This window comes from Alligator sinensis, unplaced genomic scaffold (assembly GCF_000455745.1).
Source record: "Alligator sinensis unplaced genomic scaffold, ASM45574v1 scaffold8_1, whole genome shotgun sequence".
Lineage (NCBI taxonomy): Eukaryota > Metazoa > Chordata > Crocodylia > Alligatoridae > Alligator > Alligator sinensis.
The window spans coordinates 726,233-747,189 of NW_005842568.1; the positions used below are offsets into that span (position 1 = coordinate 726,233).

At 52.2% G+C, this 20,957-nt stretch overlaps 1 protein-coding gene across 12 annotated transcripts in view; it reads left to right on the forward strand.

The window, feature by feature from the left end:
- Positions 1-20,957, forward strand: part of DTNB (dystrobrevin beta) — a 299,067-nt gene that overhangs the window by 198,946 nt on the left and 79,164 nt on the right. For 8 of the 12 annotated variants that reach the window (XR_003096007.1, XM_025214126.1, XM_025214129.1 and 5 more), the window contains 2 exons: positions 1,721-1,810; positions 13,313-13,400. Coding sequence is in view for 9 of the 12 variants with exons in the window: in XM_025214126.1 (XP_025069911.1) it covers positions 1,721-1,810; positions 13,313-13,400 (178 nt within the window). In the remaining 3 variants the exon portion in view is untranslated. Of the gene's footprint in view, positions 1-1,720; positions 1,811-13,312; positions 13,401-20,957 lie in introns of those variants that run through there. The other 4 variants (XM_025214130.1, XM_025214131.1, XR_003096008.1 and 1 more) reach the window with 3 other exon arrangements.

Here is a 20,957-nt window from a genome sequence, read left to right on the forward strand (position 1 = left end):
CAGTCTTCAATACTGTGGTAGCAGCTCGATGCTTCCTAAAATGGGATCTAAAGTTAAGTTTTTCTGTACTTTGCTGTAGTCAGGCTTCACAAAGACACAAAAGTAGATTGCTTAAGAGTTCGTCCGCACAGCTTTTAATGTTAACTCTCTTTCTCGTTACAAACCCATTATTGCAAAGGTTGCTTGTTGCCCACAGGGGTTTACGTGGGTAATTCCGTTTTGCTTTTTCATTATAAGGTCTCACTGTGCTTCAGGCAGATTTCTATACTAACCAGCTACACTTTTTATAAAGAAGGAAAAGAGCCTGTGTGTCCAAGAAATGTCAGTTTGGGTTGCAGCATATCCAGTGCCCTGCTACTGGAAATAATAGCTATCGTGTTTTAAAAGATCTCTGCAAACAACTACTCGAGTAGGAATGATTTGGGATGAACATGCTGAAAGAGCACTTTGAGCGTCTGGAGAAGCAAGAACTTATTTACATTTTTGGGAGGCGTTTGGGAAGAATGATGGTCTTGCATGGTCTCATGTCTGCAGGGTATCCCCCATCCCCTGCACAGATGTGGCCTTCTCCCCACACGCAGGAAGGATGCCCAGGGGGAGCAGATACCGTAGACGGCGCGCTGTCTATAGAGACAGGACGGGATATCAGATCTAGCGCCTGCCTCGTGAATTTGGGAGCAAAATGTTGACTTTATTGGCAGTGCCTTTCTGCTCTATACTTTCAGGGTCTCTGAGACGCTGCTGTGGTGAACGTGGTCTATAGGCAAATAAATCCGTTTGCTGCTTTGGTTGTGAAGTTTGCCAAGTAGTTACTTGAGCAGGCTATTTTGGGTGGTTTTCCAACGATAAATCTTCTCGTGCTTGGTCTCCATATTTAGAAAAGGCAATTTGTGAACATGGAAATTACTGTAGGTCTGCTTTAAGTACCATAAAAATGCAGGATTGCTTTACAAGTGCCCATTAGAGGCCGGTTCTGTTCAAACCGTTCACTACATCTTTTTCCTGGTTTCCCCCGTTTTCATGCTGTGGGCCTGCTCCTGTAATGTGCTGAACATCTCCTGTGTGCTTAGTGCTGCCACTTCCTATTTCCCATGACAAAGCCAGGCCCCAGCTTTGTCATTTATTTGGTTGCGTTTGCGGCTGTTCAATACCGGGGAATGGGTAGATGTCGGTTCGGTGCAGAGTGGAGACGTCCAAGGACGACAGTAGTCAAGGTAATGCCATCGCTGCCACGACCCGACATCCTCCCGTTCTGGTCCAAAAGTGGCTCTCCCAAGCTGACGGGTTGCAGCCGTGTTGGTCTAAAGACCTAGGCAGACAAGGTCCTTTGGGTAAATCCGATATCTTTTATTCGAGTTGGTCTAATAAAAGGTGTTGGATTTACCCAAATTACCTCGTCTCCGAAGGTGAGTGAAAAATAGCACAGCCGCAAGCGCTGCCGTTTGACCGGGGCTTTTGCTGGTGCTGTCATCCACTAATGCAACTGCTTATGCCCCGGGGGGCACGGGGGGGGCATTGCTATTAGCGCCCACGGGTTCTGTGTCAATCGTTAACAGCCACAGACCCCGCTTCCCCATGACCCTCGTTGAAACCCATTTCCCTTTTTAATTGGTCATCGATTTGTGTTCATGTTTAACTGTGTGTTTTGTTAACGCTCATTAATTTTTTGCTTTGTGTTTATTTTTGTTTTGTTTGCTCTTTTTGCCTTCATGACGACTAGGTTACAGTACGGCCTGGATGCTGGCAGTCGATTAGCTGACGAGCATGCACTGATAGCGAGCTATGTGAACCGGCTGCAGAACGGTACACGGTTAGTGTTAGGAAAGCTTTCCGGGAGCGGGGGTGGCAACGATTACGCTGTTTCCTGTGGGAGAATTTACTCACGGGGTGAAGGTCGCTCCCGAGCAGCTGAAGCCTCTCGTTAAGAGGTTAAATGGGGTGATGTGGTGTGAAGGGCTTTTTTCACCCATTACTCCAGGGTGCATTTATTCAAATCCATCTCCTCCTCCCACTGATTTCAGGCCGGGTCCAGAGTTTTTTCTCAGGTTTCTCTTTTTGCTGCAATTTTGAACGTGCAGTTCTGTAAACTGGACGTCTTTGCTACTGCCAACAACGTACGTGTAGTTCTAGACAAACGCTGAAATGTTTTAAAGCCTTGTGAACCACGGACACTAGACCCTCCCTTTTCAGATCCTATATAACACTGTACTCGGGTGGTTATTCCCATCAGACGACGAGAAAGGAGGGTATCTACAATCTGCAAATGCTTCTGAGAGCAGGCCGGCCCGTGCCCGGGAGCGTAGGACGAGTGGAGACGTCCTGGGGGTGCTGTCGCAGACGGCCGTGCTGGAATGCTCCTTCCAGAAACTTTCCAAGCGGCGTCCTAGAAATATTAGATTTTATCCCCTTTTGGGAGACTTTACTGCTCTGCCGATGAGAGACAGTCTGCTGATTTCCAGCTTAAATTTATTCACGGCCACTTTGCACCCACTTGTTCTGCTGCCAGCTCTGCCCTGTGATTTACAGATCTCTTCTCCCTTCCTGGCATTTACCCCTCCCAAGTATTCGCAGAGAGTGACTACAGAGAGGCCCTTCTGGCCTTGTATTTTTTTCTAGCGTACGTAAGGTAAGGTCCTTTAATCTCTCCTAGATGGCACGCATCAAATGCCACCGTCACTAATCTCCATTTCCGTATCTTTCCCAGAATTCAAGTGCTTTGAAAAGGTCTCCTGTTTCTCAGGCCCTGACCCAGTCATGCCTCCTGCCGCGCCACACGTGCATGGCAAGACACGCGGTTTTGGGAATCGGGCATAAGATCCCGATCACGTCCTGTCAGCACAGCCAAACGCGCCTTTTCGACTTGCCAGCGCACGAGGAGCTCAGGGTCACGCTCCCAGGCTCCCCGTGCACCGCCAGTTTGAAAGCGGGGCGCAGCGCAGCCCACGGGGAGTCAGCTGTCTCCTCGCACTCGGTACGCTCCCAGCCAGGCACGAGGCTCTGCAAGCGCCGGGCAAGGGATGTCAGTGCGATCCCTGCCTCTCCCCTTGCCTCCGGCTCAGCAAGTTCAAAGACAGGAGCTGGAAGCATGCGGGGCCGCCAGGTTCCTCGCTTTGACCTTGCTGAGTGATGGGAGCTGATCGGTTCCCTCTCCCCCCCACACGTGTCCGGACCCCGGGCAGCCCCGGCCTGCCTTGGGCTGCCCTGTCCGTGTGCTGACAAACAGCTATCACTGGCATCAGCCCAGGCGACTTGAGCTGCCGTCCCTTGCCTGATGCCAACAACCGCTGTTCGTCGACGTGAGGACTGGGGCATCCCACACGCTCAGCGTACGGTGCTGTTACATGTGGAGCATCTTTGTGGTGTGTCATTTTCTGGCACCATAAGTTGACTGAACACATGGTGCGTTGCCACTCACAGAGTGATGACAATGTTAATCACACCATAAATGTAGCATCTGTCCGGGCTCTCGCTTGGGTTGAGTCTGCATGTTCGTATAAGTTTTAGATTGGTAAATGCACACAGAGCCAGAGGAAAAGGTTCACCTCAAAGCCCTAAAAGATGGTGACGTCGTGCCACCATGATTTCAGTTCTGCCAGCTCGATGCTCCGGCCTGCGGGTCGTCTTTGCCCCACTTTTGGACCTAACTATCTACCAAGGCAGGTCTCCGCTCCGCAGTGCCCGGAGCTGTGCAGCAGCCTGCCCTGCCGTGCCCTCTGGCTAGGATTTTCAGAGGAAAGGCCTATTCCATCATTCGGGGAGTGGATGAGCTTCCCAGATCATTGAGAGAAGTTGACCGTTCCTTGAAAGGTGGATCCCTTTTCCCTGCTAACCCCTCGGTACCCAGAAGCAAACAGCGTTGTCCACAACGGAGCGCGAGCCAGGAATCCTCAGCTCCCAGCTTCGAGGCGCTAGCGTGGACATTGCAGATGATGAGGAAGGGGAGCCGGCGATAAGATGCTGTCACACGGACTCAGTCGTGATCTGAGAGGCTGCTATCTGTAGCTGGTAGTTTCTGCGGCACGGTACGGTAGGAAGCAGGGACTTGGAGCATTCCCCAATGGTGAATGCCTGAGGAAGTCCAGTCACAACCCACATTTTCTGTAGGGCTCCGAGTTTAAAACTGAAACATAATAAACCCAACAGCAATAGGAGCAGAGTGGAAAGGGGCTCTTCCACATCCCTGCAAAGCCTCTGCCCTGGTCCCTGTGCTTTTGGCCTGTTGCTGCCAGCCCAAATCCCACACGCAGATCGTGCCCGTGTGAGCCGGGTGGGACTCTCTGCAGTACCATGGCTAATCGTAGCCTCTTAATCAGCGCACGGGGGAGATGCTTTGCAGTGGGAGGGTACAGATGGGCAGTGATCAGTTAATAATAATAATGACCCCCTCTTTTCTGAGGCTCCTTCCACATGTTACAGGTATCATGCAATTAACTGGTTAATTGCTCAGTCACCTTGAGACCAGCTACATGTACTTACCACACAATAAAAAGCTCCAACCAGCTATAAAGTCAGACCTCAACCTTTATAGCTGGTTGCTTCCCAGCTCTAATTTGCACGTGCAGCAGGGCCTCCCCACCAGCCGACCAGACTCCCGGGTGCGGGAGTGCACTGTGCCCAGCTGGGGCTGGGACTCCCACCAGTAAGGAGATGTCCAGCTCTGGACTCTGGGTCCTGCAGACACCGGGCTCCTGCAGCTCGCCTCCCAGTGCCAGGCCCCAGCGGGGTCCCGGCAGCCACGAGGGGTGGCTGTGAGCTCCCAGCCCGGCGGCGGGAGGGGAGGGAGCGGAGGCAGCTTCCAGCCGTGGGAGTTTGCTTCTCACTGGTGCACCGGCAGTAAGGTGAGGTGGGATCTGATGTGCGATCCCACAGTCACGCGTCCTGCCGTGCGTGTGTGGATTGTGTGGGTCACACATTGGATCCCATCGTACCCTTACCTGCATGCGTAGAGGGGGCCTGAGTGTCATAAACTTTAGGGCCAGAAAGTCCTGTGAAATGACCTAGTCAGACACCCTGTGCATTGCAGGCCCTCAGAGCCCATCTAGGTTCCCTTGTATTGAGCTCAGTAACTTGAGTTTGGGTGAAAAATCTCCTTCAGAAAGGCGTCTAGTCTTGACCAGGAGACACCAACAGATAGAAAATCCTCCTTCCCTTAGAAGCTGTTCCAGTGATTACTCACCTTTAAACCACCTTAAATCCAGGGTGCTCATTTCACATTTCATTGCTTTTGGCTTCAGCTTCTTGCCCTGGCTTCTTGCACCTTTCCCTGCTACAGTAAAGAGCTGTTTTGCCCTTCGAAGCCCTCCCACCCCACCACGACCACCACCAAAGGCCCCACCAGCTCATCTGGGGAGCGAGAAGGAGCTGCTGCTGGAAAGCAGATGAGCACAGGCTCAAGCTGGTCCCTGCCCGTCCGATCCCCCGCACCCACTGCCCAGCCCCTCTGCAGGGAAGTAAGCACTACATCATACACCTTCGCTTTTGAAATTGGGTGCCACGGCATTCACAAAGTTATGGAGACTGCCTCGAGTCCAGCGAGGGGTGTCTAGAGACCAGAACCACTTCTCCAGTTGAACGCTCTCCCTCTAAGGCATCTCCTGGGCTGGAGGGACCGTGGGGCTGACCCACCTTGGCACTTCTTATGCTCTTTTATGTACCCCAAAGCACAGCCCAGATTCACGTTTAGGTGTATGTTTCTTCCAACATTTGACCCCTTCCTCCACCCGAACGAGACGTTCGTTCACAAGAAAAATGAAATAACGTGGTATGTAATGTTGTCTCTGCACATGATGTCTAATCACTGCTGCGTTTCCTGCAGGAGACAGAGAAGCCTCAGGCTGGGGCTTTTGGGGTGGCGGGGGGATGTTTTATTGGTTTTTCCCCCCTTTAAAACCCTAGCTTCGTAGAGATTCAGGTGCAGTGTTCTTGGTTTAGGACGACACAAAGGAGAGTCTCCTCTTCTTGAAAGACTGCATCTCCACCGGATGCTCATGGTAGGGTCTCCCGCTGCTCGTGGAAGACCCCCAGAGTCCAGAGCGGCGGGCACTGCGGGGAGAGACATCACGTGCAGCTCCCCTCCCGGCTGCCGCTCGCGTGGTTCCCACCTCGTTGCTCATCGCCTCTCGTATCGTGCCGCTCGCTTCTTCCTTGCTGCTCGTTTGATTCCCCAAATCCCCTTGTGCTTCAGTGCTTGACCTGGGAGCTTTGGGATCTCTGCTTCCTCTGCCATGGCGCCTTTGTTGCATTTTTCCTTATTTTAGAGCCTTCTTGCATCCCACCTTCATGCCTCAAGTTTAGCATCCCTTCTCTCCTTGCGCCCTGCTACCTGGTCTTGGTTCTGTCCTGATTCGTTCCACTTTGTTTCGCTGTTTCAGTCTGTCTGTATCTCGCTATGTCCCCAGATGGTCTGAAGTCTCCTCCTTTCTTTCCAGTACCAGGGTGTTTATTATACAGCTGTGTCTTAAAAGAGGAAGTGAGAAAGTTTTGAGTCAAAAGGTTTCCCCCAGAACAGGAAAACAGTGCTTCCCCTGCACGCATTAAAGAGCGTGACAAGGGTCTTTGGGTAAATCTGATATCTTTTATTAAACCAACTAAATAGTTAGCAGACGGCTACAACCAAAGCCCCGAAACACGAGAGGTTAAAGACCGTGGGGTGTTTGTATGATGCAGTGATGGGGGCCGTGTCATTACTTAAGAGATGTGGTCTTAGTAAAGCTGATGAAAGATGTGTACCTTTTCCTACGTGGAAGGTCGTGTCCTCTGTGGCAGGACCCCTAACTTACCGAGTGCCTACCCTCCTCGTATGAGGCTGTACAAGGCAGGGTGCTGGCGCAGACTCGCTAGAGTTTCCTCCCTTAGATGGTGTCACATCTCTGCTTTAATGAGTCTACGTTCCCGCCAGCATTTTCCTCACACCTGCATGCCCGTCTCTGCAGATCTGATGTTAGGAGGTCCTTGAAATCCTCTTAGGAGCGGATCAAAGCCCTGGAAGACCGGCACCGCTTTTTCTTGCCCAATTAGTTGGTCAAAAGCAATATTGTTATCAAAAGAGCCTCCTCTCAGTGGGTGTCCAGAGACATTTTCTCTCGTGCTGACCTAGCCGGTGCAATACTGAGCACGCGCGCCAAGTCAGAAGCGAGGCCGTCTCTAGAGCTCGGTCCGAATTTTTATCAGAGCCTCGTCAGGAAAGATTTAACCTGTCCCAAAACCAGAAAGCCCTGTTTGAGGTCAGGGTTATATCACTGTTATCTGTTTTAAAAAAATATCAGTTATCAGAATGCTTCAGTGGCTGCAATGGAGTTTCTGTAACTATTGATAAAAATTGCAGTGTGGTTTTTTTTTTTCCCCTAAAAAAGGTCTGCCTTGAAATCCATGAAATGGAAACGGTTGAGATTAAAAAACCTTGAGATTTGGTCTGTTGGTTTTTGAATCAGCACTATTTGCTACTACTCCCTTTTGCAGGCCCTTTGCAACCCACTGCAAAACAGCATCGCTACGCGAGTAGAGCGGAGAAAGTGCTGGTTTTGGCTTTGCGCACCCCAAAGCCTGTTCCCCCATTCAGACGGGCCTCCTTCCCCCCGCTGCGGAGGGATCCTCGTTTATTCATTGTCCCCAAGTAGCTCTCTCTGAAATTACCTTCTTCTTTCGGTTGCCCGGCCTGTTCGAATCTGCCAGTTGTCTGTCCCCTCACATCAGTGGCATCGGGATTTGTGGCTCTTGTCTGTTGCTGCTGCCTGCTTTTTTCAGAGCTCCCCAATGTCTTGCTCCGCCGAGCTGCCTTTCTTTCCCTTCTGTCCGGGGCTACTTCTTCCTTGGCTGTCACTCTGGTTGCTTTTTGCACATCTGGTAAATGACAGGCAATATGACTTATTTAGGCAGGGTGAAAGCACACAGTCTGTACTGCTGCTGCTGCCGCTCTCACGGGCCAGAGACGCCGAGCTGTAGGAGTACTGCCCTTCTTGTATTAGAAGAAACGCTCAAAAGAGTGAAAACCCCATGATATGGCTTCACTCGCCTACACGTCAATGATGTTTATGGAGCAAGTTGAAGGATCCACAGTCGCTATCTAATACGCTGCATTATTCTTGCAACGTTGTCGTGTGATCCCGCTTGCTGGTTCATTCCCAGCGTGCCTTCTGCTTCCATGGGTTACGGCTGAAATCTGCATTAATTGGCCTGTGGAAGTCTGAGGAACAAGAGGCATGCTTGCAACATGGAGCGTTTGCACCTTGATGGATAACCGAGACAGCAAACAGCCAGAAAAACGAAGTGCCGTCGTCGTCAGGGAAGTAGTGAGGCGCAGCACTGACGTCGCAGCTCTGTGCGAGACGAGACGACCGGATGAGGGTGAGCGGAGGGAAGAGGGTGGAGGCTACGTCTTTTTTCTGGAAGGGGAAACCAGCCCAGGGCAGGTGCATTCACAGCACCAGCGTCTCCGTCGAGAGTCAGCTTATCAGTGACCGTATGGAGCTCCCCGCGGGCATTAACGAACACCGTCTGACCCTTCATCTTAAGCTCAGCAACAACCAGTCGTCAGTGCATGTGCCTCAACGCTTGACACTGATGATGGTGGCAAAGAACAGTTTACTCCAACCTTGACTACATTTGGACGAAACCTGGCAAGGGGGACAAGGTCATTCTCCTCGTTGACTTCAGCACCTGAGTCGGCTGTGACCTGGCACCCCGGAGTGGCACCCTTGGGAAGGAAGGAGTAGGAAAAGCCAGCTCCAACAGCATCCTTCTCCTGGAGCATGTCTTGTCATCACGAACACCGCCTTCAGACAGTGACGAATACAGGAGCACAAGGATACACCCTCACGTGGCACCTCCTCGACTGTGTTGTTGTTAGAGCGCGCGACGGAACGGATGTCCGTATCACACGTGCCATGCGAGGAACCGGTAACTGCTGGACGATGCCCACCTTGGCAGACCCGCTATCGAACGTCCAGCTTGCTCTGAAATGCTGAAAAACTCATCAAGACCTGAAGGTCTGTAAGGGTCTCCAGCAGTGTCTCCATGTGAAGCTCTCTGCCCTGTCCACAAATGAAGGCGACGTTGAGGAAGGGGTTTTACACTGCCGTTCACGTGGCCTGTGCTGAACCCATTCGCTGCGCTACCCATCAACACCAGGATTGGTTCGATGAGACTGACACCAAGATCCAAGCACTCCCCGACTGGAGGAAAAGGGATCATTCTCCTGGGCAAGATGTCATCTCATCTCAGCGGAAGGAGGAGACATGTCCGTTCCTCAAAGGCCAACTCAATGGAGGATCTGGGAGATCCCAAATCAGTGGTGGCAAGAGAAAGTCAAAGAGATGGAGCTCTCTGCTTACAAACTTGACGTGCGTGGCCTTTTCCAGGCAATGAAAGCCATCTGCAGGCCTACTTTCCTGTGATCACAGGTTGGCTCGGCGCTTCTCAAGGAACACGAATCTCTCCGGGGTAGATGAAAGAGCACTTTGAGGCACCCCTGAGCCGTGAATCGTTCGTGGCAGATGCTACCGCTGAGTCCATCCCTCAGCACCCTGAAAAGGGGTTCTTCACCAGCCCTCCTGTCCTAGAAGAAGTACGGCGTGCCGTCCAGGAGACCGAGAACCAGGCTACTGGACGAATGTCATAGCTGTTGGCATCTGCAAGGCTGGCAGCGAGGGGCCGGTACTGAGACGCAACAAATTTATTCTATGAATTTGGACCAACAAAGAGATCCTGGAGACCTGAGGATGCCAGCATAGTGACTGTCTTCAAGAAAGGCGATGTCAAGAGCAAACTGGATGCTCATCTTGCTGGGATCCTATGACCCCAGCTGACTTCCTGCCCTTTGGGCGGGGGGCTGGACTCGATGATCTTCCGAGGTCCCTTCCAGCCCTAATGTCTATGTCTATGAAACCTATGATGTGTCTGTGTGAGCACTATTGAGGTATCACCCTCCTTTCCACCGCGTCTTCCTGCACCATCTTCTACCTCGTGCTCAGGAAGATCTGCGGTCAGACCATCCCATGGGCCATCAGGTCTCTGTTGCCCACCAGGGCCAAGAAAAGTGTCAGAAACAACCTCAGGACCTTTTATATGTCCTTCATTAACCTCGCTAAGGCCTTTGATTCCATCCATTGCGAAGCCTTGTGAAAAGTACTGCCCAGATTTAGATGTCCTGAAAAGTACATCAAGGTCCTGCGGCTTCTTCACAACCAGACGATTGCAACCGTCCTGTGCAGCAGGTCAGAGACAGATGTTTGTCATCCGAACTGGGGCCAAGCAAGGACGCATCGTTGCCCCAACTCTGTTCTCCTCTTTTTGACGCTCATCTGGGGTCTTGTTAAGGACTCCTTCCGTCTGGAGTTGACATGGAATAGCAGACAGCGGGTGGGCTCTTCAATCTGGGGTGGTTTCACTTGAAGACCAAAGTACCCAAAAGAACCATCCTTGACCTTCAGTATACCAGCGGCTGCATCGTCCTTGCGCACAGCGAGGAAAACCTCCGGACCACACTGGATCTCTTTGGAGAAACCTTCCAAACTTTTGACCTGTCTCTCGCTCGACATCGAGAAGCCTGACGTGCTCTGTCAGCCTGCCCTAGGCCATGGATGTGACTCCCCCTCCCCAAATTACCATCGAGGAAAAGAGCCTGGAGGTAATCGAGCACTTCCCTTACCTCGGTAGCCACCTCTCAGAAAGCGAAGATGGACGAGGAGATCCAGCTCAGGATCTGAGATCCAGTACGCTGTAATTACAGCTCGTCGGCGCAGGCGTCTGACGGGCCTAAATTACAGATGAAACCCAAACAGATATGAAAATAGGGAAGATCGAACTACAATAGAAATGTGCCACGGTCCAGAAAAATGTGCGATTTGAATATCCATTGCCACCGGGGTGAGAGGAAATGAGGAAAACGGGGAGGGGACATTGGCTTAGTCCACTGGCCTGTTTTTCTGTTTGTCTTTATCTCTTTAAAACCACTTTCCTAGTTCTTCACGTGACTTTCCAGGTTTCTCCTTCAGGTACGTCTAATTCATTGCCTTTGTTCAGATGATTCTGTTTATAGACACAGGCAGCCAAATTACGGTGCAAATCTAAACCAGCGTGACCTGCACCCAGCTTTACCCATTAAGTTCACTCACGCTGCCTCGGCCCGTAAAATACAACCTCTGACATACTGCCTTTGACCGGCCCTCGCAGTCCAGAGACGTCCAAGGTAGTGAGTTTATAGTTACAGGTTGAAGAAATCCACATTTTAAAGTAAAAACTGTGCGTTTGGTTGGAGCTTTGCTCTTCATTCAAAATGAGCATTTTCTCCAAGAAGTTACAGTCAAATGAGTGCAAGCGATTGTGCACGGTGAAACAGGAGTGTAGGACTCCTGGCACGTTACACTAAGGACACGATTAATCACATCTCTAGTAGTTACCCAGCCACATGTTAATGCAATTAATGGCACGGTAGAACGAGGAGTAAGCCAGACGGTTATTACACGTCTTTTGTGCAAGAACCTTGGGGCTCGTGCCTGTCACGCTGATACATGGACGTGTGGCCGGACTGGCTGGAGCATCCAGCCCCCCCCCCGAGTGCATGGTCCCGAGGCTGAGGCCAGGGTCCCATTGAGGCCAAGGGCTCCGATGGGCTCCCGCAGCTGGGAGCGGTGGTCCGTTGCCAACCCCAGCCTCACGGTGCATTGGAGCCCTTGATTTTGATATCCCCCCGCGACTGGGAATAGCGGCAGAGCGGGGCTCCCAGCCTTCGGGCACAGCTGGAGTCGAGGGCTCGGCCGTTCCCCACAGCTGCAGGCTCCCGTCACGTGACCCAGGCTCCGAGCCGCGGGCGCTTGCCACTTGCCGGTGCAAGGGGACCCGAAATCAGGAGCCTGAGCTCCCCCTGCACCAGCAACACGGCGTGATGGGCTCAGTCCCAATCCCACCGTCACACCTGCGGCGTGGAGGGAAGCAGCCTCGTGGGGATGGTGCATCAGAGCCCATCAGTTTTAATTGAGCGTCTGCCGGGGGCCTTGCTGAGCACCTGACAGGTGTTTCTTTTTCTCGCTGCAATTGAAGGGAGTGGATTTTGATCCTGGGTTTGATTGCTGCCCATCACTGTGTGCTTCCCCAGCCCAGTGCCGTCTGCGTGGACTCCATGTCAGGAACCAAGCGCTTCTCACATTTAAAACGCTGCGTGGTGACACGGAGCCGTCTCACTTCTCTTGAGACTGATTTTCTCCTGTTACTTTTTTCCTTGTTTAAATAATTTACAACTGGTGACAACAGCGGCTCTGACAAACGTTTCAGCTTGCCGCTGACGTGAGAAGCTGCTCTTTCAAATGGCTTTTTGCTGCTGGTTCATTGCACTGGAGCCTGTGCAACACCTGGTCGGAGCTGATAGCAGACCTTTCTGCTTTGGCTCATTTAAATTCATTTTGCTCAAAGCTTGCAGTCTGTCTGCCGGTGCTTGGACATTTCAAAGGTGTTTGTGACGGTTTTTAGAGCTTGTTGCATGCTAGGATGCGACAGGCTGACCAGACTGAAAGATCTCCACACCCCTCGGTCAGTCCCGAGGACCGACCTCCACCAGCACCTTGTGATTTCTTTTCTTTAGCTTTAAACCTCCAACTTCTACCATTTCATTATACTATTTCTGTGGCCAGGAACTGCTAGAGCCGGGGTCCTTGAGCCCCTGTGTCCCTTGCGCTCCCAGTCACTCCGCGCTGCGGGGTGCCCCTCTCTCCACCTGGCCTCCGAGGACCCGCTCCACCTCTTGCCAGAGTCAGGGCGGGCGGACCACGTCCCAAGGCCACGTGCACACAGTGAGCTTACCATGAAGTTACGGTCCGAGCACTTCACGTCAGGGCAGCGGGGTTCGGTCAGGTCTTCTTGGAAACCATGCTCAGTCTGACACTGGCGGTCGCAGGTCCCACAAGCACGTGGCTTTCCCACCATCACTGTTCTGCTTTATCGTCCTTTTTAGCTCGAACACACTGGAGAGGCCTATAACAAACATCCTTAGGAAAAACAGAACAGGTTTCGCTAACACCCTCTGTATATAGGTTTTGCTTTAAAAGTCTGGAAGGTGCCCTTACTTGGAGCATTTAAGACTAAACTGGACAAAGCCCTAGGAGACATTCATTCCCCCGCGGCGCAGGGCATCTTGACCTGGCCCTGTGTTGGGGAGAAGGTAAAAGTCTGCATGATTTCTTACCAACTTTTCCATTTCAAATGACTCTGATTCTGCCTAACAATACTCCTTTTCCCCTTGCTGTCCACTGCTGTCTGTGATGTCTGGTAATGAAGCTGTGCATGCTGATCGGGATGTGTCGGCTTTGTTTTCCCTCGGCAGTGTCTTGGACAGCCCGAGCAGACTGGATGAGGAGCACAGACTGATTGCCAGATATGCCGCCAGGCTTGCTGCAGAAGCTGGAAATGCAGTAAGTAAATGAGCTGACTCTCATTCGAACTTCTCCATCTCCCTTCGCGTTGCTTAAGATACCCAAGCGTTTTCAGAGCTTTACTTGGCATCTTCACGTGGTACGAGACTGAATCAGGCTGTCGTGTTTTCTCTGCTCAGCTGATGTAAATCGAAACGTGGCTAGTAATATGGAGACAACCAGCTCGAGACGTAGGGAAGGAAAACAACAAGGGTGAGATAGTGGAAGTTATGAGAAGCGTGGAAAGACTGCCACAGCAGCGAGCAAACAAATTAGCCCTACTTCATCAAGAGTAGCAAAAACTACCAGTAGACGGAAATGCGATGGAGACAAAACAACGAGCTCCAGAGAGAATAGAAATCAGTTGCTGTTTCCGTTGGCTAATTATATAAAGTAAAACTCCTCTCCCACCGTTCAGGTGTGTGAATGTCACCTCTGTCCTGTAACAGCCCCAAGGTGTGGATGGATATCCTCTCGCACTCGTGGCAGTATTGGTTTTCCCTACCCCCGTGCAAGGTGGCTCGAGGTCTGTAGCAATGCAAACACCATTGCCCTGCCTCTCCTTCTCCAGTAAAGAGAAATATTTTTTAAAGTCTCAAAATGGAAACCTCAGCGCCAGCTGGGATGCAGATTCCAACCCGTTTTTGGGGGGGCAGAGGGCTCGAGTCTGCATCTCAGTCCCCAGTCAAGTGCACTGAGCACGAGGCTGTTAGGCCAAGGGGCGGGAGGGCCACCGTCCTCCTCTCCTCTGTCTAGCAGCTAGCACTCGCACGTTTTCTCTGCCTAGAGTCTCAGGGACTCGCACAACGTGATGTGCATCGTGCCCGGGCGGCCCTGTTCCCTCCCAGGCCCGCACACCCGCAGCGGACCCTTCCGAACACGCTTAGAAGAGACGCACGGGCCGGCGGAGCTATGCCGCTGCAAACAGACTCGCCGATCTTACTTATGTGACGCTCTTAGTTATGTCCCCAAAATATACAGATGTGGAAGTGCTGCTTGGGCACAGAAAGGTGAAATAGGATTTAGCCCGTAGCATCTCAGCATCTCGCTCTGCAAGAGAGCATTGCCACCGCACTGCTGCATCACCCAGTTGCGAACGCATGTTTATCAATTGGAACAACTTCAGGAAGTTCAGATGAAAGTAGACGGGTAATCATGGAAGTCCTAGAGAAGAAGGGCCAGAAGGGGCCTCCAGAGGCTGTCCAGTCCAACCCCAGCATGCTAGGCATTGCCCAAAGTGCTCTCCAGCCTCCTCTTGAAGCAGGCCACGAAGGGCCGGGAGGAGGAGGGAGGGAGAGCGTGGCTCAGTGAGCAAGCCACTGGCCTGGGAAGGAAGGGCCCTTGGCTTTGAGCCCTGATGCCTGCCTAAAGTGTAGTAGAAACCGTCCCACTGCTGTTGGCCCATTTTAATCCAATGCCTAGTCAAAAGTCACGTCTTCGGCACAGTTCATTTAGACACTTCAAAGGCCTTAGACAAAGAGCTGCTTAAGAAGCAGGGACGTGGGCAGCACGTCACCACGAGGCTCACCTCGTGTAGACGAAAGCTGACCACTGTCGGCCGGCTGCCCAGTGAAGACCCCCTTGCAAAGAGAGCTGAAAAGTCAGGGCGCTCTTGTCTGGGAGGGAGACGAGCGCAAGGAAAACAGCATGAAAAAATGCATGCAATAATAACTTGTAAGGAAGGACGATCGCGGGCTTCTCTTCTCCCTCGTAAACCTCCAGAACAAAGGGATCTGCAGCAAAACATAAGAGAAAAAAGAGAACATCAAAATCAACGGAAGGAAAGCTCTTTCCACCGAGCGTGAGAGTGAACTGGAGCTCGTTGCCACGGGGTGTTATCGAGGCCAAAACCACAGCAAGGTTGAAAAAGAGTTTGGACTTGTTTTTATGGAAAACAAGAATTTCCAAGGTCATAATGGTTAATGGCTAATCAGAATTTAGAAGAGATTATAGTTTATGTTGGTATATTTAAAACAGGGGCGGGCAATTATTTTGGGCAGAGAGCTGCTTACTGAGTTTTGACAAGCCATCGAGGGCCGCACGACAGGCAGCCAGGGGCAGATAAATATTAATTTTCTACATTTTTTAGGAGCCCCGCGGGCCAGATAGAGCGGCCTGGCGGGCCGCGTTTTGCCCACCCCTGATTCAAAAGGTTGTTATAAAGAAGACCGATCGGTTCTCCAGGGCCACCAGGGCAGGACAGGAAGAAATAAGCTTATCTTGCAGCAACCAAGGGTCGGGATAGATATTAGGGAAAGCTTTCTAACCGCGAGGTGGTGGAGGACTGGAGCAGCCCATCCAGGGAGGCGCTGGCGTCTGGCCAGCGGGTTTTTCGGGGCGGGTTAGACAGACACGTGTCGTGTCAGGAACGGTGCGAGTATCCTTGACCCCGCTGCGGTGCGGCAGGAGAGGCTGCGTGATCTCCGAAAGTCCCCGACAGTCCCATGCTTCTGGGGCCAAAGCAGCCTCTGGTAGTTAAGGATTAGAAAAACACCAAATGCGCGGTTGTTGCAGTCTTGTCTGAAGCGGCTGGGTCACTTGGGAGCTCGCGGGGCTAGATGGACCGAGGATACCACCTCGCCCCGCAGTTCCTGTGCAGCGTCAAGTTAGTTTACACACGTAAGGCTCAGATAAGCAAAGTTTGGCTTTACCAAAACTTCCTTATTTACATTTTTCTTAGTCTTTTTACAGGGGGCAAACTTTGCTTAAACCCTGGTGTGGATGGTTGTCCATCGTTTCATAAGAGGAAAGGGTTCATTTTATACAGGAGCTCAGGTTTTGCAGTTAAAATCCGATTCTGTTTCTTCCTAAAGTGAAGAGCAGTAGACGCGAGGAGAGAGAAGAGTACCAGCGACGGCAGAGCGTGCGTCCTCTCGGACACGTGCGGCAGAGTTGCTGGCATCCTGCAGGCATGGCGTGGGACATGTGACCGGCCCAATTAGACATTTTAGACATGGCTTTTATCCACGTTGGCTCTGAACAAGCTTTGGCTAAGTTACTCTTCATTTTCCTTTCAGCCTTTGGGAGGCAGATCCCTTTGCCTGGAAGCAGGCTGCCCGTGCTGGGTTTAACTTGCCAAACTGGTCGCAGCAAAGGTTGTGTCTCCTGACTGGCGAGCCAGACGTCTTCGACAGAAGGGAAACCAGAGGAAAAGGGAAAGTGGCAGGATGAATCAAGTGAGAGGATTAAGTCAGAGTGGAGTCGGGGGGGTGATAGCATCCCTAGCGTTATTTAAGACTAGCCTTCAAGATTGTGCTGCCGTCTTACCTGATTTGGTCGGAGCAGCTTTGCGACTCCGGAAAAGGAAACCTGGCACGTCTCAGTAAGCCCGGCCCTTGGGAAGGCAAAGGGGTGTAGATAGGATAGGCGCACGGGACTGAAAGGGATGTCCTGGCTCATTAAACCAGTGCCCTGCTATTGCTGGCAGCTGCCTCAGATAATCCCTTCCACACATTTATCACGCCCTGTCTTACAGCTTGGCAGGTGTCTTGCCTGTGACGCTCCTCGTGGAAGGCTGTCTGCGCTCACCTTTCTTCCCCTACCCTGGGGCCAGCAGTTTCCAACTGGTGTTGGGAAATACGAGGAGGCACAGCTGCCCCCGGCGGCTCGTCTTGCTCTGAGAGGTGATGACTCGGAGTCCGTCTTCTCAGAACTGCAGCGGTGTCGGTGTCGGTGTCGGCGCGTGCTCACTAGCAGCAGGAGGGTGCAAAGCAGGGCTAGTCACGCCGCCTCTGCACTGGGAAATTGCACGTTTCTGTACTTCTGTGTCCCAGGTTAAACGTCCAGACTACTTTGGAGACACTAGGCCTGACCCCCAAGCACCGTAGTGTTGCTATTCCCTGGGATATAACTGAAAGCTTATGCTAGGGGTCTGTGGCACATTTATACCAGAGGGTCCCAGTCCTCCCAGTAAGGGTTCACTTCCCGGCTCGTCTTTCCACCCACGACATATCCATGGCGCAGCTGATCTACAGAGACCTTTGGAACCAGTTTTTCTCCGTGGTATCGCAAGCTAAAGGCCAGTTTACAAAAAGGGCCAAGAAGAGATCCCCAGGACGTCTCTATATCGTGAGGACCGGCTTCTGTCATTGCTGAATGTCTTCTCCAGCTGAGCTGCATGGGTTTAATTAGTTGAGGAGGAAAGTCCTTATGACCCTAGATGCTCTGAACAAACCCCTGCCTGCACGCACGCGGGACTGGTCTCAATGGCCAGGAGGCTCCCGTCTGTTTTACACTCCTCGCTCCGTTGGGCTGTTTCCTGCGTGCAAATAGGGTTTTCCTTTTCCTCTGTTCTGCAGAGAAAGTATCTGAGAGCGGACAACTGCTGCCGCTGCACTTGATTTCTGTTCCCTTTATAGTATGCTTGACCTCTTTTGTAAATGGGAAGCCAATGCAACAAGTGGAGTGCAAGGATGATGTATTCGGTGTAACGGGCTGCTGAGCAGACAGGGAACTGCAGCTGGTAGGCTTCGTTCCCAGATACATGAGTTTCTGTAATCAAGCTTGAGGGTCTACAATCACGGGCAGATCTGTGTTGAATAGGATGGAGCGTAGTCTTCTGACCAGCAACGAGCAAGCAAGTGTGGTGCTGTTTTGTTTGGCCTTTCTAAGTGCGATCAGAGGTATTGAGGGGCTGCGTGCATGCCGTGCAATCAGGGGACAGATGCCTTCCGGCAAGGAGGAGAGACTGGGCTGGGACTTCTCAGCCTGCAGAGGAGATGATGTGGGGGTGTGGGTGTGAATGAGGGCTATACACTAATGACTGGTGTGCAGAAAGAGAATAGGGCTAGAGCAAGGGGACATGCAAGGACATGGCTGGGAGCACGTGTGAAACAAAGCACGGCTCTCTTCCCCACAGAGCATCAGTAACTCGCAGCACTCGCTGCCGCAAGGTGCTGTAGAGGCTGACGGCTTCGCCAAGGTCAGGAGAGGATCAGATACAGTCATTTAGGATCAGCCTGTCAGTGCGTGTTGAACGCAGCACTAGGGCTGCAGCCTCCACGTTGGGCCTTCCTGGACCGCCAGGAACCTGCCTGCCCGCTCCGTCCAGCGCCCCGGCAGCGGGTGCGGGGCGAGCAGGTCAGCGTGCCCAGGCACCGGGGTTTCATAGATTCATAGATGCTAGGGTCGGAAGGGACCTCAATAGATCATCGAGTCCGACCCCCTGCATAGGCAGGAAAGAGTGCTGGGTCTAGATGACCCCAGCTAGATTCTCATCTAACCTCCTCTTGAAGACCCCCAGGGTAGGGGAGAGCACCACCTCCCTTGGGAGCCCGTTCCAGACCCTGGCCACTCGAACTGGGAAGAAGAGGGGTAAACAGCATTGCACCTCGCCTCGTCTTTGCATCAGTCAGTTAAATGAGCCGTTTGCGAGGGACTTTGGGAGTTGTTCTCCCTTCTACGTGGGAACAAGAAGGAAGTAAAGGAAGTAAAATAGATCACGATGGTGCATGCACATCGGGGAAGCTGTGCTCTCCTGGTTTTCTGTGCACATCCCTCTGTGTTGTCAGTTCAAGTCATAGTTTCATAGTTTCATAGTTTCAGGGTCGGAAGGGACCTAATAGATCTTCTAGCCCGACCCCCCGCCAGGGCGGGAGAACAACCCAAAAACACAAACAAAACCACTCACCCTAAAAACAAAAACGGGACTCAAATGAGTCCAGCCAGGTAAGTATCCAGCCTCTTCTTAAAGATCCCCAGGGTAGGGGCCAGCACCACCTCCCTTGGAAGTTGGTTCCAGCTCCTAGCCGCCCTGACTGTGAAGTCCCCGTAGATAAAAGGAAATGAAAGCACCAATGACATCTGTAATGGCACAGATTCATTGTCTAGGGCTGTAATGATGCCAGGAGATTTAGAGATGCAAAATAACGGTGTTGGAGAAATGAAATGCAACATCGGAAGGAAATGAGGATGGTAGCGTTGGTAGATTTGTTCTGTGTGTGTTGTGAGCACCAAAAGGAGACTAGCGCCTGCTTCTGATTCGACTGCCACCCACGCTAGACTGGCCGAGGTATTGCCTTTAATGCCCATTCCAGTGCATGGGGACGTTCACGTACTCGAGTATTTCGAAACTCAGCGCAGGAGGAGTATTTGTTCAGGACAGAACGATTATAAAATAATATTATTGGGCTGCAGAGATTATGCTGGATCTGAACGCGACGTGGGTAATCATTTTAGCACCCAGAATTCACAGAAAGGCTGGGCAAAATCAAGCCGTGCAAGAGTTCATGGGAAATCAGATGAAAAGCAATGCTGTGTCCCCAGAGGAAAGTTCGAAATATTTCGAACAGTGAAATTCAGTCATCTGTTCGGTCCCATGGTTCTTGCATGGCTTTCTGTAAAACCAGGCTTCTTTCTCATTAAGGTGGTTAGTTGGTGTCTTTGTACGGGTTTGGTAACGGACAGGGCTCCGCGAAGCAACACGTTTTCTCCGAATGCATTTTGAACCTGATAAGACAAGCGGGAAGACGGCCCAGAGACAAGCGTAGTAAAAGAAAGCAGAAGTGACGGCGAGGCTCGTAATGACCGAACTTGAGGACAAGTGTAGGATGAGAGATGAGAACAGATATTTGGGGTGGCTTCATCCTCCTCCATCTGACGAAGAAGCGGTGGAAGCCGCCTGCCCGGTGAGCTTAAACGTGGCTCAGTCGCCTGAAAACGAACGAGGTGTGTACTCTCCTCATCTCTGCCGCTCGGGATTTCAGCTGCTCACGAATAATAAAGGCTATTGAAATCCCCAAGTCAGTTTTAGAGCAAAGATCACACATCGCAGCCTTCAGAGAGGAGCGCGTGCAGAGGGGGAAAACGTGCTGGGACATTCGGATCGTGACATGCAGCACCGAGGACAGAGCCGGCGGAGGAAACGTTTCCCAATAAACGCCAGCCCGGGCCCAGGCGGCTGAACCAGACTGTGTTCTCGCACAGCGAATTTGCACCGGCAGAGGTCTGGGCTCCCAGAGCCCCCGCCCGGCCGGCGCCTTCATCCCTTACGGAGGAGCTCCCGTCGTTGCTGTCGCACGTGGAATCGAGTCAGTAGCGGCAGCCGTGGAATATTTTAGGAAAAAAGCCCGGGTCAAACAAGGCCGGGTAGGCTGATTCTGTCGGAAAGCGTGCCGCCTCTCCAGCCGCAGGATTGGGAATCGGGTGCTGCGCTGGTACCGGGCTAGCAACGACACGAACAGCGGAGTCGGTTTTTTAAGAGCTCCCAACTAGGAAATGCTGCAAGCGTCGAAGTCCTGGTGCGCGAGCGGTGCAGAAGCTCGTCTGTTTCGGGACCAGGCGGGGGATCGCATCGCCGCAGTAGAGCAGACTCTGCCCTCCGCGTTGTCCCCGACCGACCCGCAGGCCGTGTGCATTCGCTGAAAGCACGCTCTCTGCCTCCGCGCAATCTTTGGTAAAACGGGAGCACGTGCCGACCAGGAGCGAGGCTTTCCTCCGGCGCGTGGAGATGGATGAACAGAAGGCGCGAGCGGCGTGGGAATGACAGATTCCCGTTGCTCGTCAGCTGCCCCTACAGACTAATGTGGGGCAGCACCGGTTCCCGGCATGGCGCAGGCA